This window comes from Canis lupus, chromosome 3, assembly GCF_048164855.1.
Source record: "Canis lupus baileyi chromosome 3, mCanLup2.hap1, whole genome shotgun sequence".
NCBI lineage: Eukaryota > Metazoa > Chordata > Mammalia > Carnivora > Canidae > Canis > Canis lupus.
In genome coordinates, this window is record NC_132840.1 from 31,913,383 (window position 1) to 31,931,192 (window position 17,810).

A 17,810-nucleotide genomic window follows, 5' to 3' on the forward strand; every position below is an offset into this window, starting at 1 on the left:
GATCCCTGGGTGGCGCAGCGGTTTGGCGCCTGCCTTTGGCCCAGGGCGTGATCCTGGAGACCCGGGATCGAATCCCACATCGGGCTCCCGGTTCATGGAGCCTGCTTCTCCCTCTGCCTATGTCTCTGCCTCTCTCTCTTTCTCTCTCTGTGACTATCATAAATAAATTTAAAAAAAAAAAAAAAAAGAAAGTAAACAACCTATTTTTTAAAATGGGCAAAGGACTTGAAAAGTCATTTCTTCAAATTAGAGACAAATAGCCAATAAGAGCATAAAAAGATACTCAACGTTACTAATTATCAGGGAAATGCAAATCAAAGCAGAGACACCACCTCACACCCATCACAATGGCTACTATGAAAAAACAGTAGGGGTGCCTGATGGCTCAGTGGTTGGGCATTTGCCTTCGGCTCAGGTAATGATCCTGGGGTCCTGGGTTCAAGTCCCACACTGGGCTCTCTGCCCCCTCTCCCTCTGCTCCACCATCCACCCTGGCTTGTGCTGTCTCTCTGCCTTTCAAAATAAATAAAATTAATAAAGAAAAGAAAAAAACAGCCAACAGCTGAGTATGCATGGAAATATGAAGAAACCAGAACACTGTACACTGTGGTGGGAGCACAAAATGCATCAGCCTCTGCGGGAAAGAATTCAGCAACTCCTCCAAAAATTAAAATGAGAATTACCATACAATCCAGCACCCCATTTCTGGGTGTGTCCCCAAAAGAACAGAGAGCAGGTCTCGCTGGGACACCTGAACCCCTGTGTTCATAGCAGCAGTGTTCACAACAACCACCAGGTGCAAGCAGACCAAGGGCCCACCCACAGGTGAACAAATAAACCCAGTGTGGCATGACCAGACTTGAACTATCATCCAGCCTTAACAAGGAATGAGAGGCTGACTTGGACCACAGCATTGATGAGTCTTGAGGACATGATGCTCAATGAAATAAACCAGTAACAAAAGGACACACACTGGTCATTCCGCTTCTGTAAGGTGCTTGAATCTTTGAATGCAGAGGAGACTGGGGGTGGGTAGGGGAGGGGAAGGTAGTGTTGCATGGGTGCAGAGTCTCAGTTCGGGAAGATGGATAGTTCTAGAGACAGTGATGATGGCTGCACGAGCATGGGAATGTACTTTACTGAACCATACACTTAAAAACAGTTAAAACAGTATATTTCATATTATGTGCATTTTGCAGCAATTAAAGAAAAAAAGAACAATGGTGGGCTATAGTTTTCTGACTCTTTTATTAAAATATATCCATATTGTGTACATTTGGCAGTGTTTGAAGATGGTATTCACAAAATGTATTCAATATCTTAGGTCATAAAGTTAAGAAAAAAATGAGATTCTGCAAACTGTACAGAAAGTGAAGTAAAAATGATTAAAATACTTGTATGGAAAAAAGTCTGAATGCAAAGAAACTACACTTTATAGGGAAAAATGAGAAGCCCCTCTCCTATCTCCCCTCCCAAACAGGTCACTGGAGTCCCAGGCAGATTGGATCTCGGCAGCCTCCCCTGCCGCTCAGAGGCCAGCTATACCAGGTCCCACACACAGCACCATACGTGGGAACAGGGAGGGAAATGCAACAGAAAGCCGAGGCTTCATTTCCACCCGTGCAAGGGGCCTCCCCGAGGAGCACTCTGTGCCAAGTCCTTTCTTTCTGGTACTGCCAGCATGTCCACTTGCAGTCACCACTGTCCCTCCTAAGACACAGGGTGAAGATACCACAGCCGTGAAGGCTCCCAAGCAGTGGAGCTGCACAGATGACCCAGGCTACTCGGTCTCACCCAGCCGGACCCATGGAGCAGAGGTAACATTTGACCCAGGCAGCAGGCAGTGCCAACGGAGTGTACCCCTGACTAGTTCCAGGATATGGAGCCCTTTGGGAACACCCCCAGTGGGAGGAGGGGGGAGTTGAGTCATGAGATCCATCACTGTCCTGAGCAGCATCTTCACTGAAAGATATTCAGTAAACGTCCACGGAGGACACACCCTCGCAGAGGCCACACAGAGTAGGGGTGGGGTAAACCTTCATGAAGGGAGAGGCCTGGGAGCAGAGGCTGGAGAGAGGACAAGGAGAGAAGGGGATGGGTGGTGGGGGATGGGGAGGAAGGGGGATGGGGTAGAGGGATGGGCAGAAGGTGGATGGGGGATGGGGGAGGGAGGAGAGGGGATGAGATGGGGGGGTAGAGGGATAGGGAGGAAAGGGGATGGGTGAAGAGGAGGGGGAGGGCTAGAAGTGGGGAGGGAAAGAAGACAGGGAAGAGGGGAGGCATGCAGACCTCCAGGCATGAGGTTTCCAGGTAGAGGGAGGCAGGGCTAAGGCAGTGAGGGGACTCTGCTGACCAGAGAGAAGTGGGAGGAGGGCACAGGGAGGTCGAGGCCCAGTAGGACTCCTGTTTACAGGCTCCTTCAGCCAGCAGAGGTGTGTCATCCAGGTGAGGATGGCAGAGCCGGGGCCAGGTAGAGGAAGAAACAGCTAAGGTCACACGGGAGAAGCAGCAGAACCAAAGGCCAACCCGATGGCATCTAAGCCAGAGCCCCTCCTGGCCACTCCACAGGGCAGGCGGAGAAAGCAGCTATTCAGAACCAGCCCTGCTCTGGTCCAAACAAAGGACGCCTTCACACCATGTGTCCAGGCAGCCAACACGTGCCAGTCACCAGGCAGCCTGCCCTGCACGCCTGTCCCTGGGCCCCACCTGGAGGGCACTCTGTGCCGGCTCCCTTGGGGGCCCAGTGGGACGGGGCTTCCTGCCCTACTCCCAACAGTCAGCTGTGTGTCCCAAGGAGACCACTCATGGCAGCAAACCCTTCCCCTTTCCCAAATGCCAGTCCAGAAGAAAGCACCTCCGAGTTACTAATTTGTTCCTTACACAATGCATCTTTTTGATGACATGATACATATATGCTCAGATATCTTACTTTATTCCTTGGATAATACAACACCAAAATTTTCTGGACAATGGGAGAAGACTTAAATAAGCACTGCAAAAATAAGGGCATCGTTGAGATCCCCACAAGCAGAGACTTCACCAGAGGCACATTCGCCACAAGAGCCACTGGCATTTCGGGACACGGTTCAGAGGTGCTGACAGGCCAGCTGTCTCCATGTGGCGGCCCCTTCCCAGCTGTCCACACCGGTACCCGTGACAAAGCCTTACCCTGCAAGCCACAATGCTCCAAATCTACTTTTATTTCTCATTCCCTACAGAGTTGCTCTGTGTGGACATGCCAATAGGAAGAAAGCACTCTAAAGTCTATAGCACAACAAAATAAACACAGTTAACGTCTCTGAATCATACACTAAAATGGTTAAAAATGTACCCATTAGAATGACCCAAATCCAGAACTCCGGCAACACCAGATGCTGGGTGGACATGGAGTGGCATGAGCCCACAGTCACTGCTGGCTCAGCCACTCAGGGGAGTGGTCCAAACATCCTCTTTCCATATGACCCAGCTCTGTGGCAATGCTCCTCGGCATTTATCCAAAGGAACCGCAAACTTCTGTCCACGCCGAAATCTGCACACAGGTGTTTACTGAGCTTTAGCGCTACCCGCTAAAACCTAGAAAGCCACGTTGTCCTTCAGCAGCTGATGGGTGAGTAAACTGGGGTATATTTAGACAATGGGTATTCAGCACTACAGGGAAATGAGCTATGGAGCCATGAAAAGACAGAGACTTGTCCGTATCACTGAATGAAAGAAGCCGGTCTGTAGGATTTCAGCTCCTGATCTTCTGGAACAGGCAAAACTAGGAGACAGGAAAAAGAAAGAAAGCCCGTGGTTTCCCAATGTTGGGAGGACGGATGCACAGGTGGAGGGCAGCAAGCTACTTGTCCAAACCCACACACTGTACAATACCACGAGTGACCCCAATGTTAACGTGGACCCTGGGGGAAGACAACGCTTCACGGCAGGCTCGACTGCCACGAACACACCCTCTGTGGGGTGCAGATCATAGGGCAGACTGCATGTGTATGGTGGCTGGGGATATGGAGGAAATCTCTGCATCTTCCTCTCGATTTTGCTGTGAACCTAAATAGCCCAAAAACAATAAAAACTAAATCAAAGGAATCATTTAAGGAAAGTTAAGTGGTAAATTTCATATTATGTGATTTTTTTTTTTTAAAGCCACAACAACCAAAGAAGATGTGTGAGGAGGGCGGTTGGATGTAGGGCATCACACATGCTGGGGGCTCACTCTCAGCCAAGATGTTTTACACGACCAGCAACTACCATCATAGGCTTCCAAGTTTTGAAGCAAAAGTAGTTATTTTGAATAAAAATTGGAAATAATAATAGGGGCGCCTGGATGGTTCAGTTGGTTAAGCATCTGCCTTCAAGTAAAGTCATGATCTCGGGGTCCTGGGATCAAGCTCCACATCAGGCTCCCTGTACAGTGGGGAGTCTGCTTGTGCCTCCCTCTCTGTGCTCTCTCTCTCTTGTTCTCTCTAAATAAATACATAAAATCTTTTTAAAAATTATAGTTAATGATAATAAAGAACTGTGTGACTTGGAATGCGTCAGATCACCATGCTGGTGGGCACCAGTCTTCAGCACGACCACAGGCAGCTGGCACTTCCGCGTGGTGAGCTTTGTTTAGTGCATTTCCACAAAAATACCGAATTGGGTCCTACATTTCTCACATCTCTAAAACATTACAACATGAATGCAGAGAACATAAAATTCACAGAATGTGTGCCACTCACGAGGGCTTTGACCACAAAGCAATGCAGCATTGTCATCCCAAAGAGTGCTTAAGACTAGTCACTCTGCAAGAAAATGTGGAATGTCCTATAATAAAGTCTTACCTACCTCACACGAAAGCAATGGAAATTCTCCCCGAATTCCGAGACAATCCTAAAAATGTATGTGACTTTATTAGTAATAATTATGAGGCTGAAAAAAAAAGGATTTTGTGACCAGAAAGTAAAATCTTGTCAACTACGGCACAGGAACTCTGAGATGATCATCACAGAGGTCTCTCTATAGAGAACACTGCCAGTGCTCACAGTTGGAAAATCCGGGTGAGAAAGTATTATAGGATCATGCCAAGCAGATGTTTACTGAGGAATGTAATTCATGTTATTTTTCTGGATTTTGCAGCGCTTGTAGTGTTCGTTAGTATTTAAAAATTCATCATTTCTGGGGCACCTGGGTGGCTTAGTTGATGAAGCATCTGCCTTTGGCTCAGGTCATGATCCTGGGGTCCTGGGATCAGGTGGCGTTGGGCTCCCTCCTGCTCAGCTAGGAATCTGCTTCTCCCTCTCCCTCTGCCCTTCCCCCTGCTTGTGTTCTATCACTCATGCTCTCTCTTTCAAAAAACATTCATCATTTCTTTTGATCTCTATTCTCATTCTAAATACATACCTGTATTCCTGTTATTAGAAATGTGGATGCGTGTAAGATGTTAAGAAGAGTGTACACATGTGGAGACTTTCTGGGCAACAAGCATTGCTAACACATGCACTTGTTTCCAAGTTTACGAGATGACACGCAGGATGGTGAAGTGATTCAATGGGTCTGAGCAATCTCTCCGTGTAGTTTCTAAGTCTGAATCAGGTTAATGTGTTTATACAGCCCATAAGCAAGACAAACAAGGATGGGGAAATACCCTAAAATTACGCAAACAGAGGAAAATAAACTCAACTGACCATTATGCTGATAACACCACTGGAAGATGACAAGAGATGAATTCAAGTGAAATGCCCAAACATGCACCAACCGGCAACAGATGGAAGAAGTCCAAGGACCAGTAAGCAGAGAATCCCTGGCCCTACCTCGGCTCTGGTTGCCAGTTCTGGACTCACTGTGACTGTCTCCTCCATGGGGGAGCTGCCTGGGGCTGTTCAGGGGAGAGAGGCTCTGTGGTCCAGGATGGAGGGTGGGGGACAGTCCAGGGGGTGGGGGGAACAGTTTGGGGGGTGGTTCTGTGGTCCTAGGGGGTAAAGAGGGGTATGTGTGCATGGGGTATGTGTGCTTTGTGGGGGGGAGGCACAGGGGCTCTTTGGTCCTGGGGGAGTGGCACAGGGGGCTCCCCAAGGAATAGCTGGCTCCAGGCTGGCCCTCATGTGCCTGGAATCCTGGAGGCAACCAGGTCGGGGGTGAAATGCTCAAAACTGCTGGAAACATCAGAGCTCACAGACCCTCAACATCAATCATGACAGAAGTGTTTTTTTAATAAACTCAAGTTTTAGGAAATCTTCGTCCATATTGGTATTGCATGGATTTTGTAAACAGGTTGGGGGAAGGGACATACTTCCCTATGGCATGATGCCAACTGATCACCAACTGACGCTGGACAAGGGTCGCCCAACACCCTAGCACTGCGATGGGAGTGCCTGAGTCTGGCAGAACCACTCGTGAATGCAGAAACCATCTGTAAGATGCTCTGAGCATGAAGAAAAAATCACTGGTGGTATCGGCTTGGAGGAGGCATCTTCAGATAAAAAGAATCTCAAAACAATACAACAAACAAAAGCACAGTCTGGAAAAATGGGAGGCTACAGGCGCCGTGGCAGAGAGCGTGGCAGAGAATGTAGGCTTGGCCCTGCCAACCAGCCATGGGACCACAGGGGAGACCCAAGAGGACCACCCCTCAAAGCCCCGGTTATAAAGGTCTGGGAACACATCTGGTAAGATGCCACCACAAATGTACCCAATTCCTACCATCCAGGCACATCGCGTGTGTGTCACCAGCTTCATCCAGCCCCAGGTGTTGGCTAACTGATAAAATCCCATGTGAGAACACAGAACAACTGTGTTGTGAGAACACAGAACAACTCCCTGTCCTCATCTTCAAGTAAGGACACACAATATCGAAAATACCCCTGATAAACTTTTGTTAGAACGAAACACCACCACCCAAGGAAGTGCAATTTAATGACACAGAACTAAGGGTTAGCTGGTGGGACCCATGGCAGACCCTAACCTGCTCTGTCAACACCCCAGACCCTTCGTGTGCTCCCACAACAGCCCACCGCTCCCTCCAGTCTGCTCCTGCCCTCCTGCTACAGCTCCACATTGTGCCGAGGTGCCTGCCTGAGCTGGTTCAGACACCAGGGGGAACGTCTGTGCACACAACCCCTCTCATCCCCAGCCAACAGAGCCAACCCATCCTGCCAGGGGAATAAGGGGGTGGGATGGGAAGAATCAGGAGCAGACTAGCTGTGGAGTGCAAAGAGCACACCTGTGACTCACCCCCCTCCAGTGCCTGGTCCCATTGGCTGACAGAGTGTGGCTGAGCAGGCCCAACTCTGGGTGGCCTGGGTGGCGGGACACCCAGATAGTGGACCCTGGATATCCTCAGCACCCCGCCTCCCCATACATGTCCCCAGCATAGACAGCAGGGCTGCAGGCTGGCCAGCCACATATGTCCTCCTATGCAAGGGGACAGGGGTAGCTGGCTGAGCCCGGCAAGCCTGGGGACCCCGGGGTCCTGGGAACCACAGTGGGAGAGCCCTGGTTACAAGCTATACCCACAGTAAGACAGTCTGCCTCCACAGTGGAGGGGGGCTTCCCAGCACATCTTTAGGAGACTTGCGTTAACTCAGTGAAATTTTCCAGATGACCAGCATGTGAGGTCACAAAAGTACGCGTGGGTAACAAACCTATTCAAGGGATGCCTGGGTGGCTCAGTGGTTGAGCGTCTGCCTCTGGCTCAGGGCGTGATCCTGCGGTCCAGTGATCAAGTCCTGCATCGGACTCCCTGTGAGGAGCCTGCTTCTCCCTCTGCCACTCTCTGTGTGTCTCTCATAAATAAATAAATAAAATCCTTAAAAACAAACAAACCTATTCAAATATAAGACAGTGAAGGAGTTGAACCTAAGATACAGTTTCAGAGTCTACATGGCAACTAACATGTAAAAATGCTATGGTTTCCCTCACACTTCAATAGCACACAATGAGCTGCAACGGGCTGATGCAGAGGTGCATGGAGTAGTCCAGCCGCATGCCCTATGCAGACACCCCTGAGGTCTGCAGCAACATGGCCACCCTCACACTTTATTTATTTATTTTTGTGGGGGGAGAGGAGTCATTTTTCATTAAAATTAAATGTACATTAAAATTTTTGCTAACATGACTTATGTTAACACATAACAGGCTTAAAATGTTTGAATGAATTAATACTTCCCATTTTACGTTTCAAATACAGTCAACGCTAGATGAAAAACAATCTAAAGGGTCTGTGAGGTTCTCAGTAATTTTCAGGAGTGTCGGGAGGATCCCGCAGTGGCTGGCCAACAAGGACAGAGGCTGGAGGAGGTTGGAGGCTGGAGGTTGGAGGAAGCTGGAGGCTAGAGAAGGCTAGAGGAGGCTGAAGGAGGCTGGACTGGGACCAGAGGGGACAGAGATCTGTGCTGGAGATGGGCATCAAGCAGCCTGGGTCTGCAGCATGAATGCAGCAACCTCCCTCAGAGCAGCACCTTCTCCCTAACACCTGTCCCTCCAGGGGTGTGGCATGAGGTTGGTCCAAGACCCAGATGTGGTGATGTGGGAAGAAGGCACATAAAACAGGTTCAATAGCAGAACAGCCTTAAATGTCACTTCACATGCAGCCCTAGTAAGATAGAGGAGAAGGAGAGAGCAGGAGGGGATGCGAGGAGGCACCCCAGGCAGCACACTGGCCCTCCACCTGCCGCCTTCAGGGTCTGCTGCCCTGGGGGCTCCTTGTTCCTCAGGTCCCCAGCTCACTATGGATTGTCATGGGCGCCATGCTAAAAGGGGGCAACCCCTTCTGAGCCAATCAGAAAAGTGTCCTTTTCAGAGATGAAGTGACCAAGTGAACAGGCCCCGGTCTCTGTCACCTTCCCGATCTCCTCATGTCCAGCTCTCCAGAGCCAGCTGAGCATCTCCCAGTACCACCGCCTTCAGCGACATCGGGGTGCTCACCTGAGAGCAGCAGGGGTGGGAGTATCTACACCAGGGAAACCGGCAAGAGTGACAAACCAGGTCTGTCCTGTTCCCCAGACAGCCGGCTGTTGAACGTTTGCAGCACACCACAGCTTGGATCACAGGACTAATTAACCTCCCATTCACAACATGATCAGTCGTCATCTCCACGCAAATCCACGTTCCTCATGGGCTCAGTAAAGCAGGACCAGCTCTGCTCCCCTTGGCTTACGGCAGATGGTCTGACGGATGCTTGACAGATGCATGCTAGCCAACCTGTCCCGTCCCCCCCAACCGACCCTGCATACTTGTGACTCATGACAGGCAGCGCTGGGTCCCTCTCCCCAGACACCCCACCAGGGCAGGGACAAGGCACCCGGGGCAAACACAGTAGGTGGGAGCTGCTACCAGGCCTACAACAGTAAATAGAGCCACTTCCAGCAGTTTTGTGGTGGTGGCCGCCTGGAGAGCAGAGTGAAAAGATGCTTGGGCACCTGGTGCCACCACACAGTGTCCAGTATGAAAATGCATTGACAGCTTTGATCGAGCCTATTTCAATGTCATCATTTAACAGACTTAGGAAATACAAGAGAAATGAATGGGGCTACGAAGCAGAAGGCTGCCCGTCTGAGATTGGCGCTGACATGACGGAACTTCTGTGAAGCTGATCAGGGCTCTCTCTGCCTCTGTCAACTGTTCTCAGACTCCCAGAGAACTCTAGAGATGAAGGGATGTGAGGAAGAGCCTGTGTCCAGGGTCGGGCAGCTGGGCACCGATTCTGGGCCTGTGGGTCCATGCTCTGCTCTTCTTCCTGCCTGACCGGAAGGGGGGACAGAGACTGCCCTCCTTGCCTTCCCCATGGGAGCTCCAGGCCCACCTCCCAGCCCCTCCCCTGAAGGCTGTCATCACTCCTGGGGCTGACCCACAGAGACCACAGTGGCAACAATGTGAGCAACCCAAAGTAGGAGGCTGACACCCAAGAATCCATACAGGTGAACGTGGGGGGGGGTGAATCCGCCCACACAGAACTCAAGATGCCCCCTTAAAGGGGAGGAGTATGCTTCCCTCTTCTCAAATGTGGGCTGTGCAGCAATGTCCTTCTACAGGGGCAGCAGTGGCAGTGGCAGACACACCCCAAGGTCACACCACAGAAACAGGCCGTGTTGGGAGCAGGGACCAGGGATTCAGTGCAATGAAAGAACATTGCACCTCCAGGGTCTCCTCCCGGAAACCCACACCCCAGTCTAACCACGAGACAAACATCAGAGCAACTCAAACTGAGGGGAATTCTACAAAACACCTGACCAGCACTTCTCAAATCCGCTATGGTCATCCCCAAACAGGTAAGTCTGAGAAACTGTCACAGCCCAGAGGGGCCCAAGGAGAGGGGACAACTGAACATCTGTCGTCGTGTGGGGTCCTGGGACAGAACAAAGGCGTCGGGGAAAATCTACAAGAATCTGAGTCAAGTGTGGACTTCAGCTGATGGTAACCACTGACACTGGTTAGCTTGTCATAACTGACATAGACACAAACGTGGCGTTAACAACCAGGAGACCGCGGTATTCTGTACTATGTTCCCAACTTCTCTGAAAACCCAAAACTGTTCTAAAAAATAAAGTCTATTTTCACACACACACACCCATGGCCGAAGCACCTGTGGGTCCCCCAGCTCCACCTTCCAGACCCCCCCTATGCCCCAGGGTCACCACTAGCCATCAAAAGAAAGTGAGTCACAGCCTTTTTACTTAAGGCTGTAACCTCAGTCTCGGGTCTCACGGTGACACGAGGCCTCAGGACATGCTGATTCACAACAGCCACGCACGCCCACGTCCACCTGTGAAGACCTTTCTTAGCGCCATTTCTCCTGCGTAATTTAGCCTCGGGAAGGTATAATCTAGATGGTATCCAGATAAACACAGCAGCAAGAACACAACTATTGGTCCATACTCCTTCCCAAGACCAAAGTCAGAGGGAGACAAACACCAATGAGAAAAGAAGCACAGAGCAAGCGGCACCACATCAGAAGCTGGAAAGCAGATGGTCTGGCAGTCTGCAGGGGTCTGAGCAGCACTGATCCCTCAAAGGCCGGTGAGTCAGAGGCTCTGTGCACCAGAAAGTGAGGTGCCCACAGCGTGGGCTCCCAGCCCTGACCTCACCCAGTGCAGCTGGGGGCATGAAGACTCAGCCTGGGGGGATAGCAGTTCCCTTCCCCAGGGCTGGGACAGCCCAGCCCCTTCCCAGGCAGAACACTCCCCTGGCCACCACACTGCAATGTACACCAGCTCTGTGGTGCCCCATGTGTCAACAGAGGCAGATGACCAAGGGTTGCCCAAGGCTGTGGAAATCCTCCTAGGCCAAAGCCCACTGAGAAAAAGAACTCCGGTAGAAACAGAGCCGTGTCAAGGGCCAAAGGAAACACCAAAGAAGATGACTTTACCACTCACTCCACAGCACTACCGCATGGCCTAACCTCTTCACTGCTGCTCCGAGTTCAGACCATGCCATGGTCCTCACAGTGATGGGAGCCATGCCCATGGTCAGCACCCCACTTCCCAGGGTCTGAACCACAGGGTGGACATGGCTGTGACCAAGGTCACATGGCTGGTAAGTGGCTGAGTGGGGACCGTGCACTGTGCCAAAGAACACAGACTCAAGCCCAGGTCCCAGGGGGTGAACCCCAGCTCCACAGCACGTGGCTATGATCTGGGAAAACTGCTTGACCTCTCCATGATTCAGGTGCCATTCTCACCACTGGACAGAGACAACAGCAGTACATCCTGCGTCAGGCATAGTGAGGGTGACACCAGCTCACAAGTGGGGAGCCTTGAACCACAAGTGTTTAAGAACTTGCACAATTACATTATATCATGGGGCCTCTTGCCACAGTTAATAACCTCAAAGAAACAGTGTGATCTCCCACCTCTAAAACAGGAGCAGGTCACTATTATTTTTTTTTTAATTCATTAGAAAGAGGGAGAGCATGAGCCAGGGGAATGGCAGAGAGAGGGAAAAGCAGACTCCACACTGAGCAGGGAGCCTGACAAGGGACTTGATCCCAGAACCTGGAGATAGATGAAGGTAGACACTCAAACGCCTGAGCCACCCAGGGGCCCCCAAGCCACTATTTTAAAAAGGAACCTTTAAAGCCTAAGAAAGAGCTCTCAGAATGAAAAACAAAGAAAAAGACAACAAATAAGAGATGGTTTTGACATGAAAAATGTAAGATATCTCCTAGAAAATAAAAGAAACAGAAGTGGAAAACAGACAAGAAAATTAAAGGCCGGTCGGGGGGGTGCCAACAAATGACTCATGGTAGCTCTAGAAAGTGACAACTGTAGGGTAAGGGACCATCAAGGAAAGAAACAGGGCAGCCCCAGTGACTTAGCGGTTTAGTGCCGCCTTCAGCCCAGGGCATGATCCTGGAGACCCGGGATCAAGTCCCGCATTGGACACCCTGCGTGGGGTCTGCTTCTCCCTCTGTTCTCCCTCTGCCTGTGTCTCTGCCTCTCTCTCTCAAATAAATAAATAAATAAATAAATAATAAAATCTTTAAAAAAAAAAAAAAAAGAAACAAAAGCATCTCATGCCCAGTGTCTTCAGTTCCTGCACTGTAACTTCTCAGCACAAGAGACAAGAAAGGCCACAGCAAGACATATCACAATGAAACTTGAAAACAATAAAGACAAAAAAAAAAAAAAAAAAAAGATCCTGAACACTTTCAGGAGAAAATAAAGCACACACAAAAATAAAAATGGTCCCTGACTTCTGGGAGGCTGGAGGACATGGGTACAATCCTTTTAAAATGCTCGGAGCGGGGTGGGGGGAGCAAACTGTTTCCAGTCTGGCTTCTATAACCAGCTAAACTATCACAAGGGCCCAGGATATACTGTGCTGAGGCCCGGGGGCACCAGGAGGGATGTGGTGCAGACATTGGGGAAGGGCTGCCCTCCTGGAAAAATTATGGGCAAATTTGAGACAAGACTTCTAGAAATGCCAAGGAAGGGGTGGGGAAAGCAAGGCAATTATTATCCCCAAGAAAAACTAAAAGTTGTACAAGAAAAAAAAAATGTAATGCTAATGGCTTGTGAATATTTTTCCAATCCGCCATAATGTAAACACTCAGTGATTAAACAATAAAAGTTGACCTAACCCTATATTGGGAGCAGAAAAAGAGAGCTGACCCATTCCAGAGACAGAGGGGAAGAGGTAACATCCCAAACAGGAAAGTCTAGAAGCTGCAGCATAGGTGCGTTATTTAGAAATCTGGAAATGCCAAGAAGAGCCACTCGGATGGGAAGTGAGCCCCTCCTGGAGGGGAGGAAGGGGCAGGGACACCTGTTCTCTCTTCGTAAACCACATGGAAGTATTCAATACCTTAAAACATAAACATGTCAAGCTCAAAATCAAATTCAAAATCTGAAAATAATGTACAACGCAAACTTGATACATAAGCATTTAGCAGTAACGATATGGTTTCCCGACCAAGACAAGGCATGCCCAGCCTGTCCATGCTCAGCATGACTTTATTCAGTTTCCTCTACAATTGCATCTCACAGATGAGTACTCGGAGGCATGGCACGGGGCTGTGTGGGGCTGAGCGAACAGACAGCCCATGTGGTGCTGACCACCCGCTTCCCACCCAAGGCCCTTCACACACGCACACACCGCGAGGCTCCATCTTGTTACAAATCAGATGTTTTTAAATTTCCCGTTAGGAGAAGCTTAAACAAGCAGCAAACTTAAAAAAACAACAACAACAACAACAAAAAACCTCAGACACATTCTAACCACCAAACTGAGCAATAAAACATAAATTCAACCAAAAAAATAAATAAATAAATAAAACATAAATTCAGGATCCCCTCCACCCACACGGACATTGGGGTACAATCTCCCATTCACCCCGTAAGTGTGCATGCACCAAATGTGAAGCACATCTGTCTGATTGCACTTACAGCACCTTAGAAATAACCTCCGAAAAAGGATTTATTAGTTATCAACGTGGCATTCCTGCCTTGCCTGACTCTGAACTTCGCCCAGGGAGACGGCAGACCTGTCCACTGGCTCACAGTCACCTGGGGTGGATGGAATTGACTAGGTCAGCCCAGAAGCCACAGAGACACTGAACAGAAAAGACAGCAGTCATAGATGAGGTGCCTTACTCTACCTACTTAGGATAATCCTAAAAATAAACTGCTATTCCAAATACACCTGTGGGGGATTTGTGGGGCTGTCTTCTGTGCCATAACTTTATTACCAAAAGCAATGTGAACATTGAATGTGCAATTGGTTCAGACAGCTTCGGAGAAAGCCCTTCTGCTCCTCCCATAAAGCCCCACACACGTCCAGGGGGCCTGCTTCGTGCCATCCAACTCTCATGGAGTAGTGGTTGTGGGGGCAGTGATCCTCAGGGCCACTCACCCTGCAAGAGGAAGGAAACAGCACAAGCAAAGGCCCAGTGGCAGCAGGGATTAGAGACCCCAGCCCCTAGAATCCTCATTCACCACAGACAAGGGGGGTAGACACAGGAGGTTATGGTCTCTGAATGTAAACACCAAAGACGTATCAAACCTGGCATGGAGGCTTACCCTCAGCGGGCCTGGTGCGGTTCTGGAGAGCAGCCGTTCAGGGCTGCCCCCCTTACCCCTGCACAGCCTCAAAACAGCCTCTGGTCAGTCAAGGAAACGGCCACTGCCTCGTCTTTGGATCTTGGAGCCTGACCCCAGGCACCTGCTGACCTGAGCTTCGGCCCAATGCGTTGACCTCCATGGGCTGCACTGTGCCACATCTGGGTGGTCAGAAATGCCAAATGCAATGCAGCCCTTGCCACCACATCTACACCAGAGGGAGCAAACAGACCTCTGGGGGGTGCTTCGGGGCAGGAGTCTCTGGTAGGACCACAGATGACCCTGTGTTCCCACCATGCTGACCCCGATGGGAGGGGCTGAGGGCAGCATCCATTGGGGGTCTGGGACCGTCCAAGGCCCTCAGCTGCTCCGTGTGACCGACAGGATGACAGGCGGCCCTGGATGTGACGTCTGGGAGGTTAGCGGGACCTCAGAGTTGGGCAAACAGTACATACAACTCCTTACATAACTGTCAGCGGCTCTGAAGTTTGTGACGGCACCTTGTCAGTGGCTGACGCCCTAGGACAGGAGGAAGAGGAGACTCCATGTGGATCTGACCGGGACACAGACACAGGTGACACCCAGCCACAGCCCCACCTGACAGCAGCAACACACAGTGGGGCTTTCTGGGGGATTCGCTCTCCCAACCTGTCCCCGCGTGGGGCTCTAAGCCCTGCCGAAGCCCTGAGGCCCAGAAGCCACCTGCCCAGGCCCGTGTTCAGGGTAGCCCGGCAGCGTAGCAGCACCGTGAGGGTTCACATCAGCCACGCACTCATAGCGCGTGACCACACGGAAGGAAAGAGGCCAAGATGTCCCAGACATCCCAAGAAACTATGACACAGCTAATTTCTCCTCGTTGGCAAGCACACACGTGAGCCGACACCCCGCTCCTCTCCTCTCCCACGCACCCACCAGCACACCCTGGATTTCATAATATTCAAGAATCCAGAACTAACGCGTTAGCCCTGCGACCCGGGCTGGCGGCAGAGAGCAGCGACTGTCCCTCCTGTTCCTGGGGGAGGGGCAGGCTGGCTCAGAGGCCTCTGGGTCACCCCAGCACCATCCACACCAGGGGCTACCCATCCCGGCAGCCCGTCCACCCAGGGCATCAGCCGCCTGCCAGCCTAAGGTGGGGGGTGTCTACTGTGGTTGTTTTTTTTACAAAAACACCTTGCAAAATGGACGTCACCAAACACCCACATTCCCACATCCCCACCAGCCACCAAGCAGCCCCCGGGCGCATCTGGGTCTACCTCCAACCATCTCAGAATAGAACACCGGACGCCGGCACCACGCTCATCACCGACACCCGTGGACCCCGGTGGAGTGAGCCGGGCACGTCAACACCAGCCGTGCCACCCAGACTCCAACACGACGCTGTCGTCAACGCAGACACGGGGCCAGGACCAGCAGAGGCGCGCAGAGCGGCGGCAGCTCTGCGGAGCTCGGTGCAGGGGAGCAGGTGCGGGCTGCTGCCACCAGCCTCGCGGCCGGGGGCTCCTGCCTGCAGCATCGCAGCTCGTTGGACCCCTTGCCTGCAGCAATGCAGAGTAGGGAGCGAGCGGGGCACACGCGCGTGCACACTGGCCACGGCAGACCAGTCACCCTACCGGCACGCGCCGCCGCCACACTGCCCTCAGCCAGAGCCCCCGCACCCGGCTGCTGGATAAGCATGAGATGGTTGGTGTCCCCCGGCTGCCCAGCCGCGCTGACAGGCCTCGCTTCCCAGGGACACATTTCCTTCCGGCACCCCCGCATCGGCTACTCTGCTCGCTCCTCTGGGGCCTGTTTTGCTAAAAATCTGTCACCTCAGAAACAAGAGCCTCTCACCGCTCTGCACCCCCACCCCCACCCCGCGGCTCAGAGCCCCGTGGCTGCATCCCTGCCCCCGGCTGGCAGCACATCCACGCGGCGCTGAGGCTGCGGCCAGGCCCCTGCCCTGGACCCAGCAGCCAGGCAGCATCGCCGCCGCGTACTCATACTCGGCCTGCACCCAGGCAGGAAGGCACGAGCGATGTGCATTACTCACCGGGCTTTCTTCTCCCGCCTGCTCAGCACAGGGTTCTTTATGCTCTACGGAGCGGTGGGCGTGCAGGGAGGCATCTTCCTTCCCTTTAGTGAGCCGACACTGCCCTCCACTCCCCTCGGACCCACAATGGGCAGGGTGCGCTCAAAGGCGAGGAGCAGATATTTAAAGGAAGGCTGGCCGGCCCGTCCCCCGCCTCTCACATCCCTGCCTCCTCATGTCTCCAGGCCGGGTGGTACCCGGCTCCCCTGGGAGCCGGCAGCTGAGGCAGCAACTAAAACACGGCCTGGATACCGAGGAGCTGACGTCACACGAAAACAAGCATCTCTGCATCAGGACGGTCCTGGAAGAGAACGTAGGGCAGCGGCCAAGAGGAGGCGGCTCATTCCCAGAGCCCTCCAAGTGCAGGATCCATGGAGACTGACCCCAGTGGGCCAGGTCAGGCCCCCGCATGGGATGTGGGGAAGCAGCGGCCACTGAGTGCAAGCGACCTCCAGCCTGTGTCCACAGAGGCCCAGAAGGGGCTGGCACAAAGACTCATGGGCTCCAAGGCCTGGGGGCCAGGGACCCAGAAGGGGAGGGAGGGAGAAGCCACGGTTCTAGCCACTGTGGCTAGGTGAGAGCCCAAACCCAATTCCCTCCAATTCCAAGGAAGAGATGCCAGCAGCCTAGGCCGGGGAGTTCGTCCAGCCTCCTGGAGTCCCAGACCTACGCTGACCCTACGTGGTCCAGGGTGCCTGGGAGGTTAGGCAAAACTGCTACCCCACCCTCCAGCATACGCCTGCTATGGGCCAGGGAGAGGCACATTCCTGGCCTGAACCACCACTGTGCATCACCTATAAGCAGGTGCCAGGCCCCCAGATCTGTGCTCGCTCCTGTGCATGGCACAGAGTCAAGGCCAAAGCTCTGGGTTCAAGCTCCAGCTCCTTCAGTTGTTTGAAGCGGGGCCTAAAGTCACTTCAGAGCTCCAATTGCCCGGCAGCCAACCAGCTGTGCGAGGGCATTTCACACACCGTGTCTTGAGAATATAACAGGTAGAGGCCGAGGGCCCCAAGGCTCTGCCACTGGCAGCGAGGGCTGGAGAACAGCAGGGCTTGGTGCCCTGAGCAACACGCTAAGGATGGCTTGTAATTTCTTAGACACGTGGAAATCGCACGAAACACAAATCTCACAAATTTCAGTGCCCGAAATAAAGTTTATCATGGCCCATTTGTTTGACTACGGCAGCGCAGCTGCTGCAGCACAGACCACAC

General features: G+C 52.0%; 1 protein-coding gene across 5 annotated transcripts in view; it reads right to left on the bottom strand.

Annotated features, from left to right (window-relative positions):
* The window catches only part of PRKCZ (protein kinase C zeta), a 100,898-nt gene that overhangs the window by 67,364 nt on the left and 15,724 nt on the right, over nt 1-17,810 (bottom strand). The window contains exon 1 of one of the 5 annotated variants that reach the window (XM_072820048.1): nt 16,561-16,844. The exons of 2 other annotated variants lie outside the window; for them this stretch is intronic. Coding sequence is in view for 2 of the 3 variants with exons in the window: in XM_072820045.1 (XP_072676146.1) it covers nt 16,142-16,289 (148 nt within the window). In the remaining variant the exon portion in view is untranslated. Of the gene's footprint in view, nt 1-15,784; nt 15,933-16,141; nt 16,314-16,560; nt 16,845-17,810 lie in introns of those variants that run through there. 2 more of the 5 variants (XM_072820045.1, XM_072820046.1) reach the window with 2 other exon arrangements.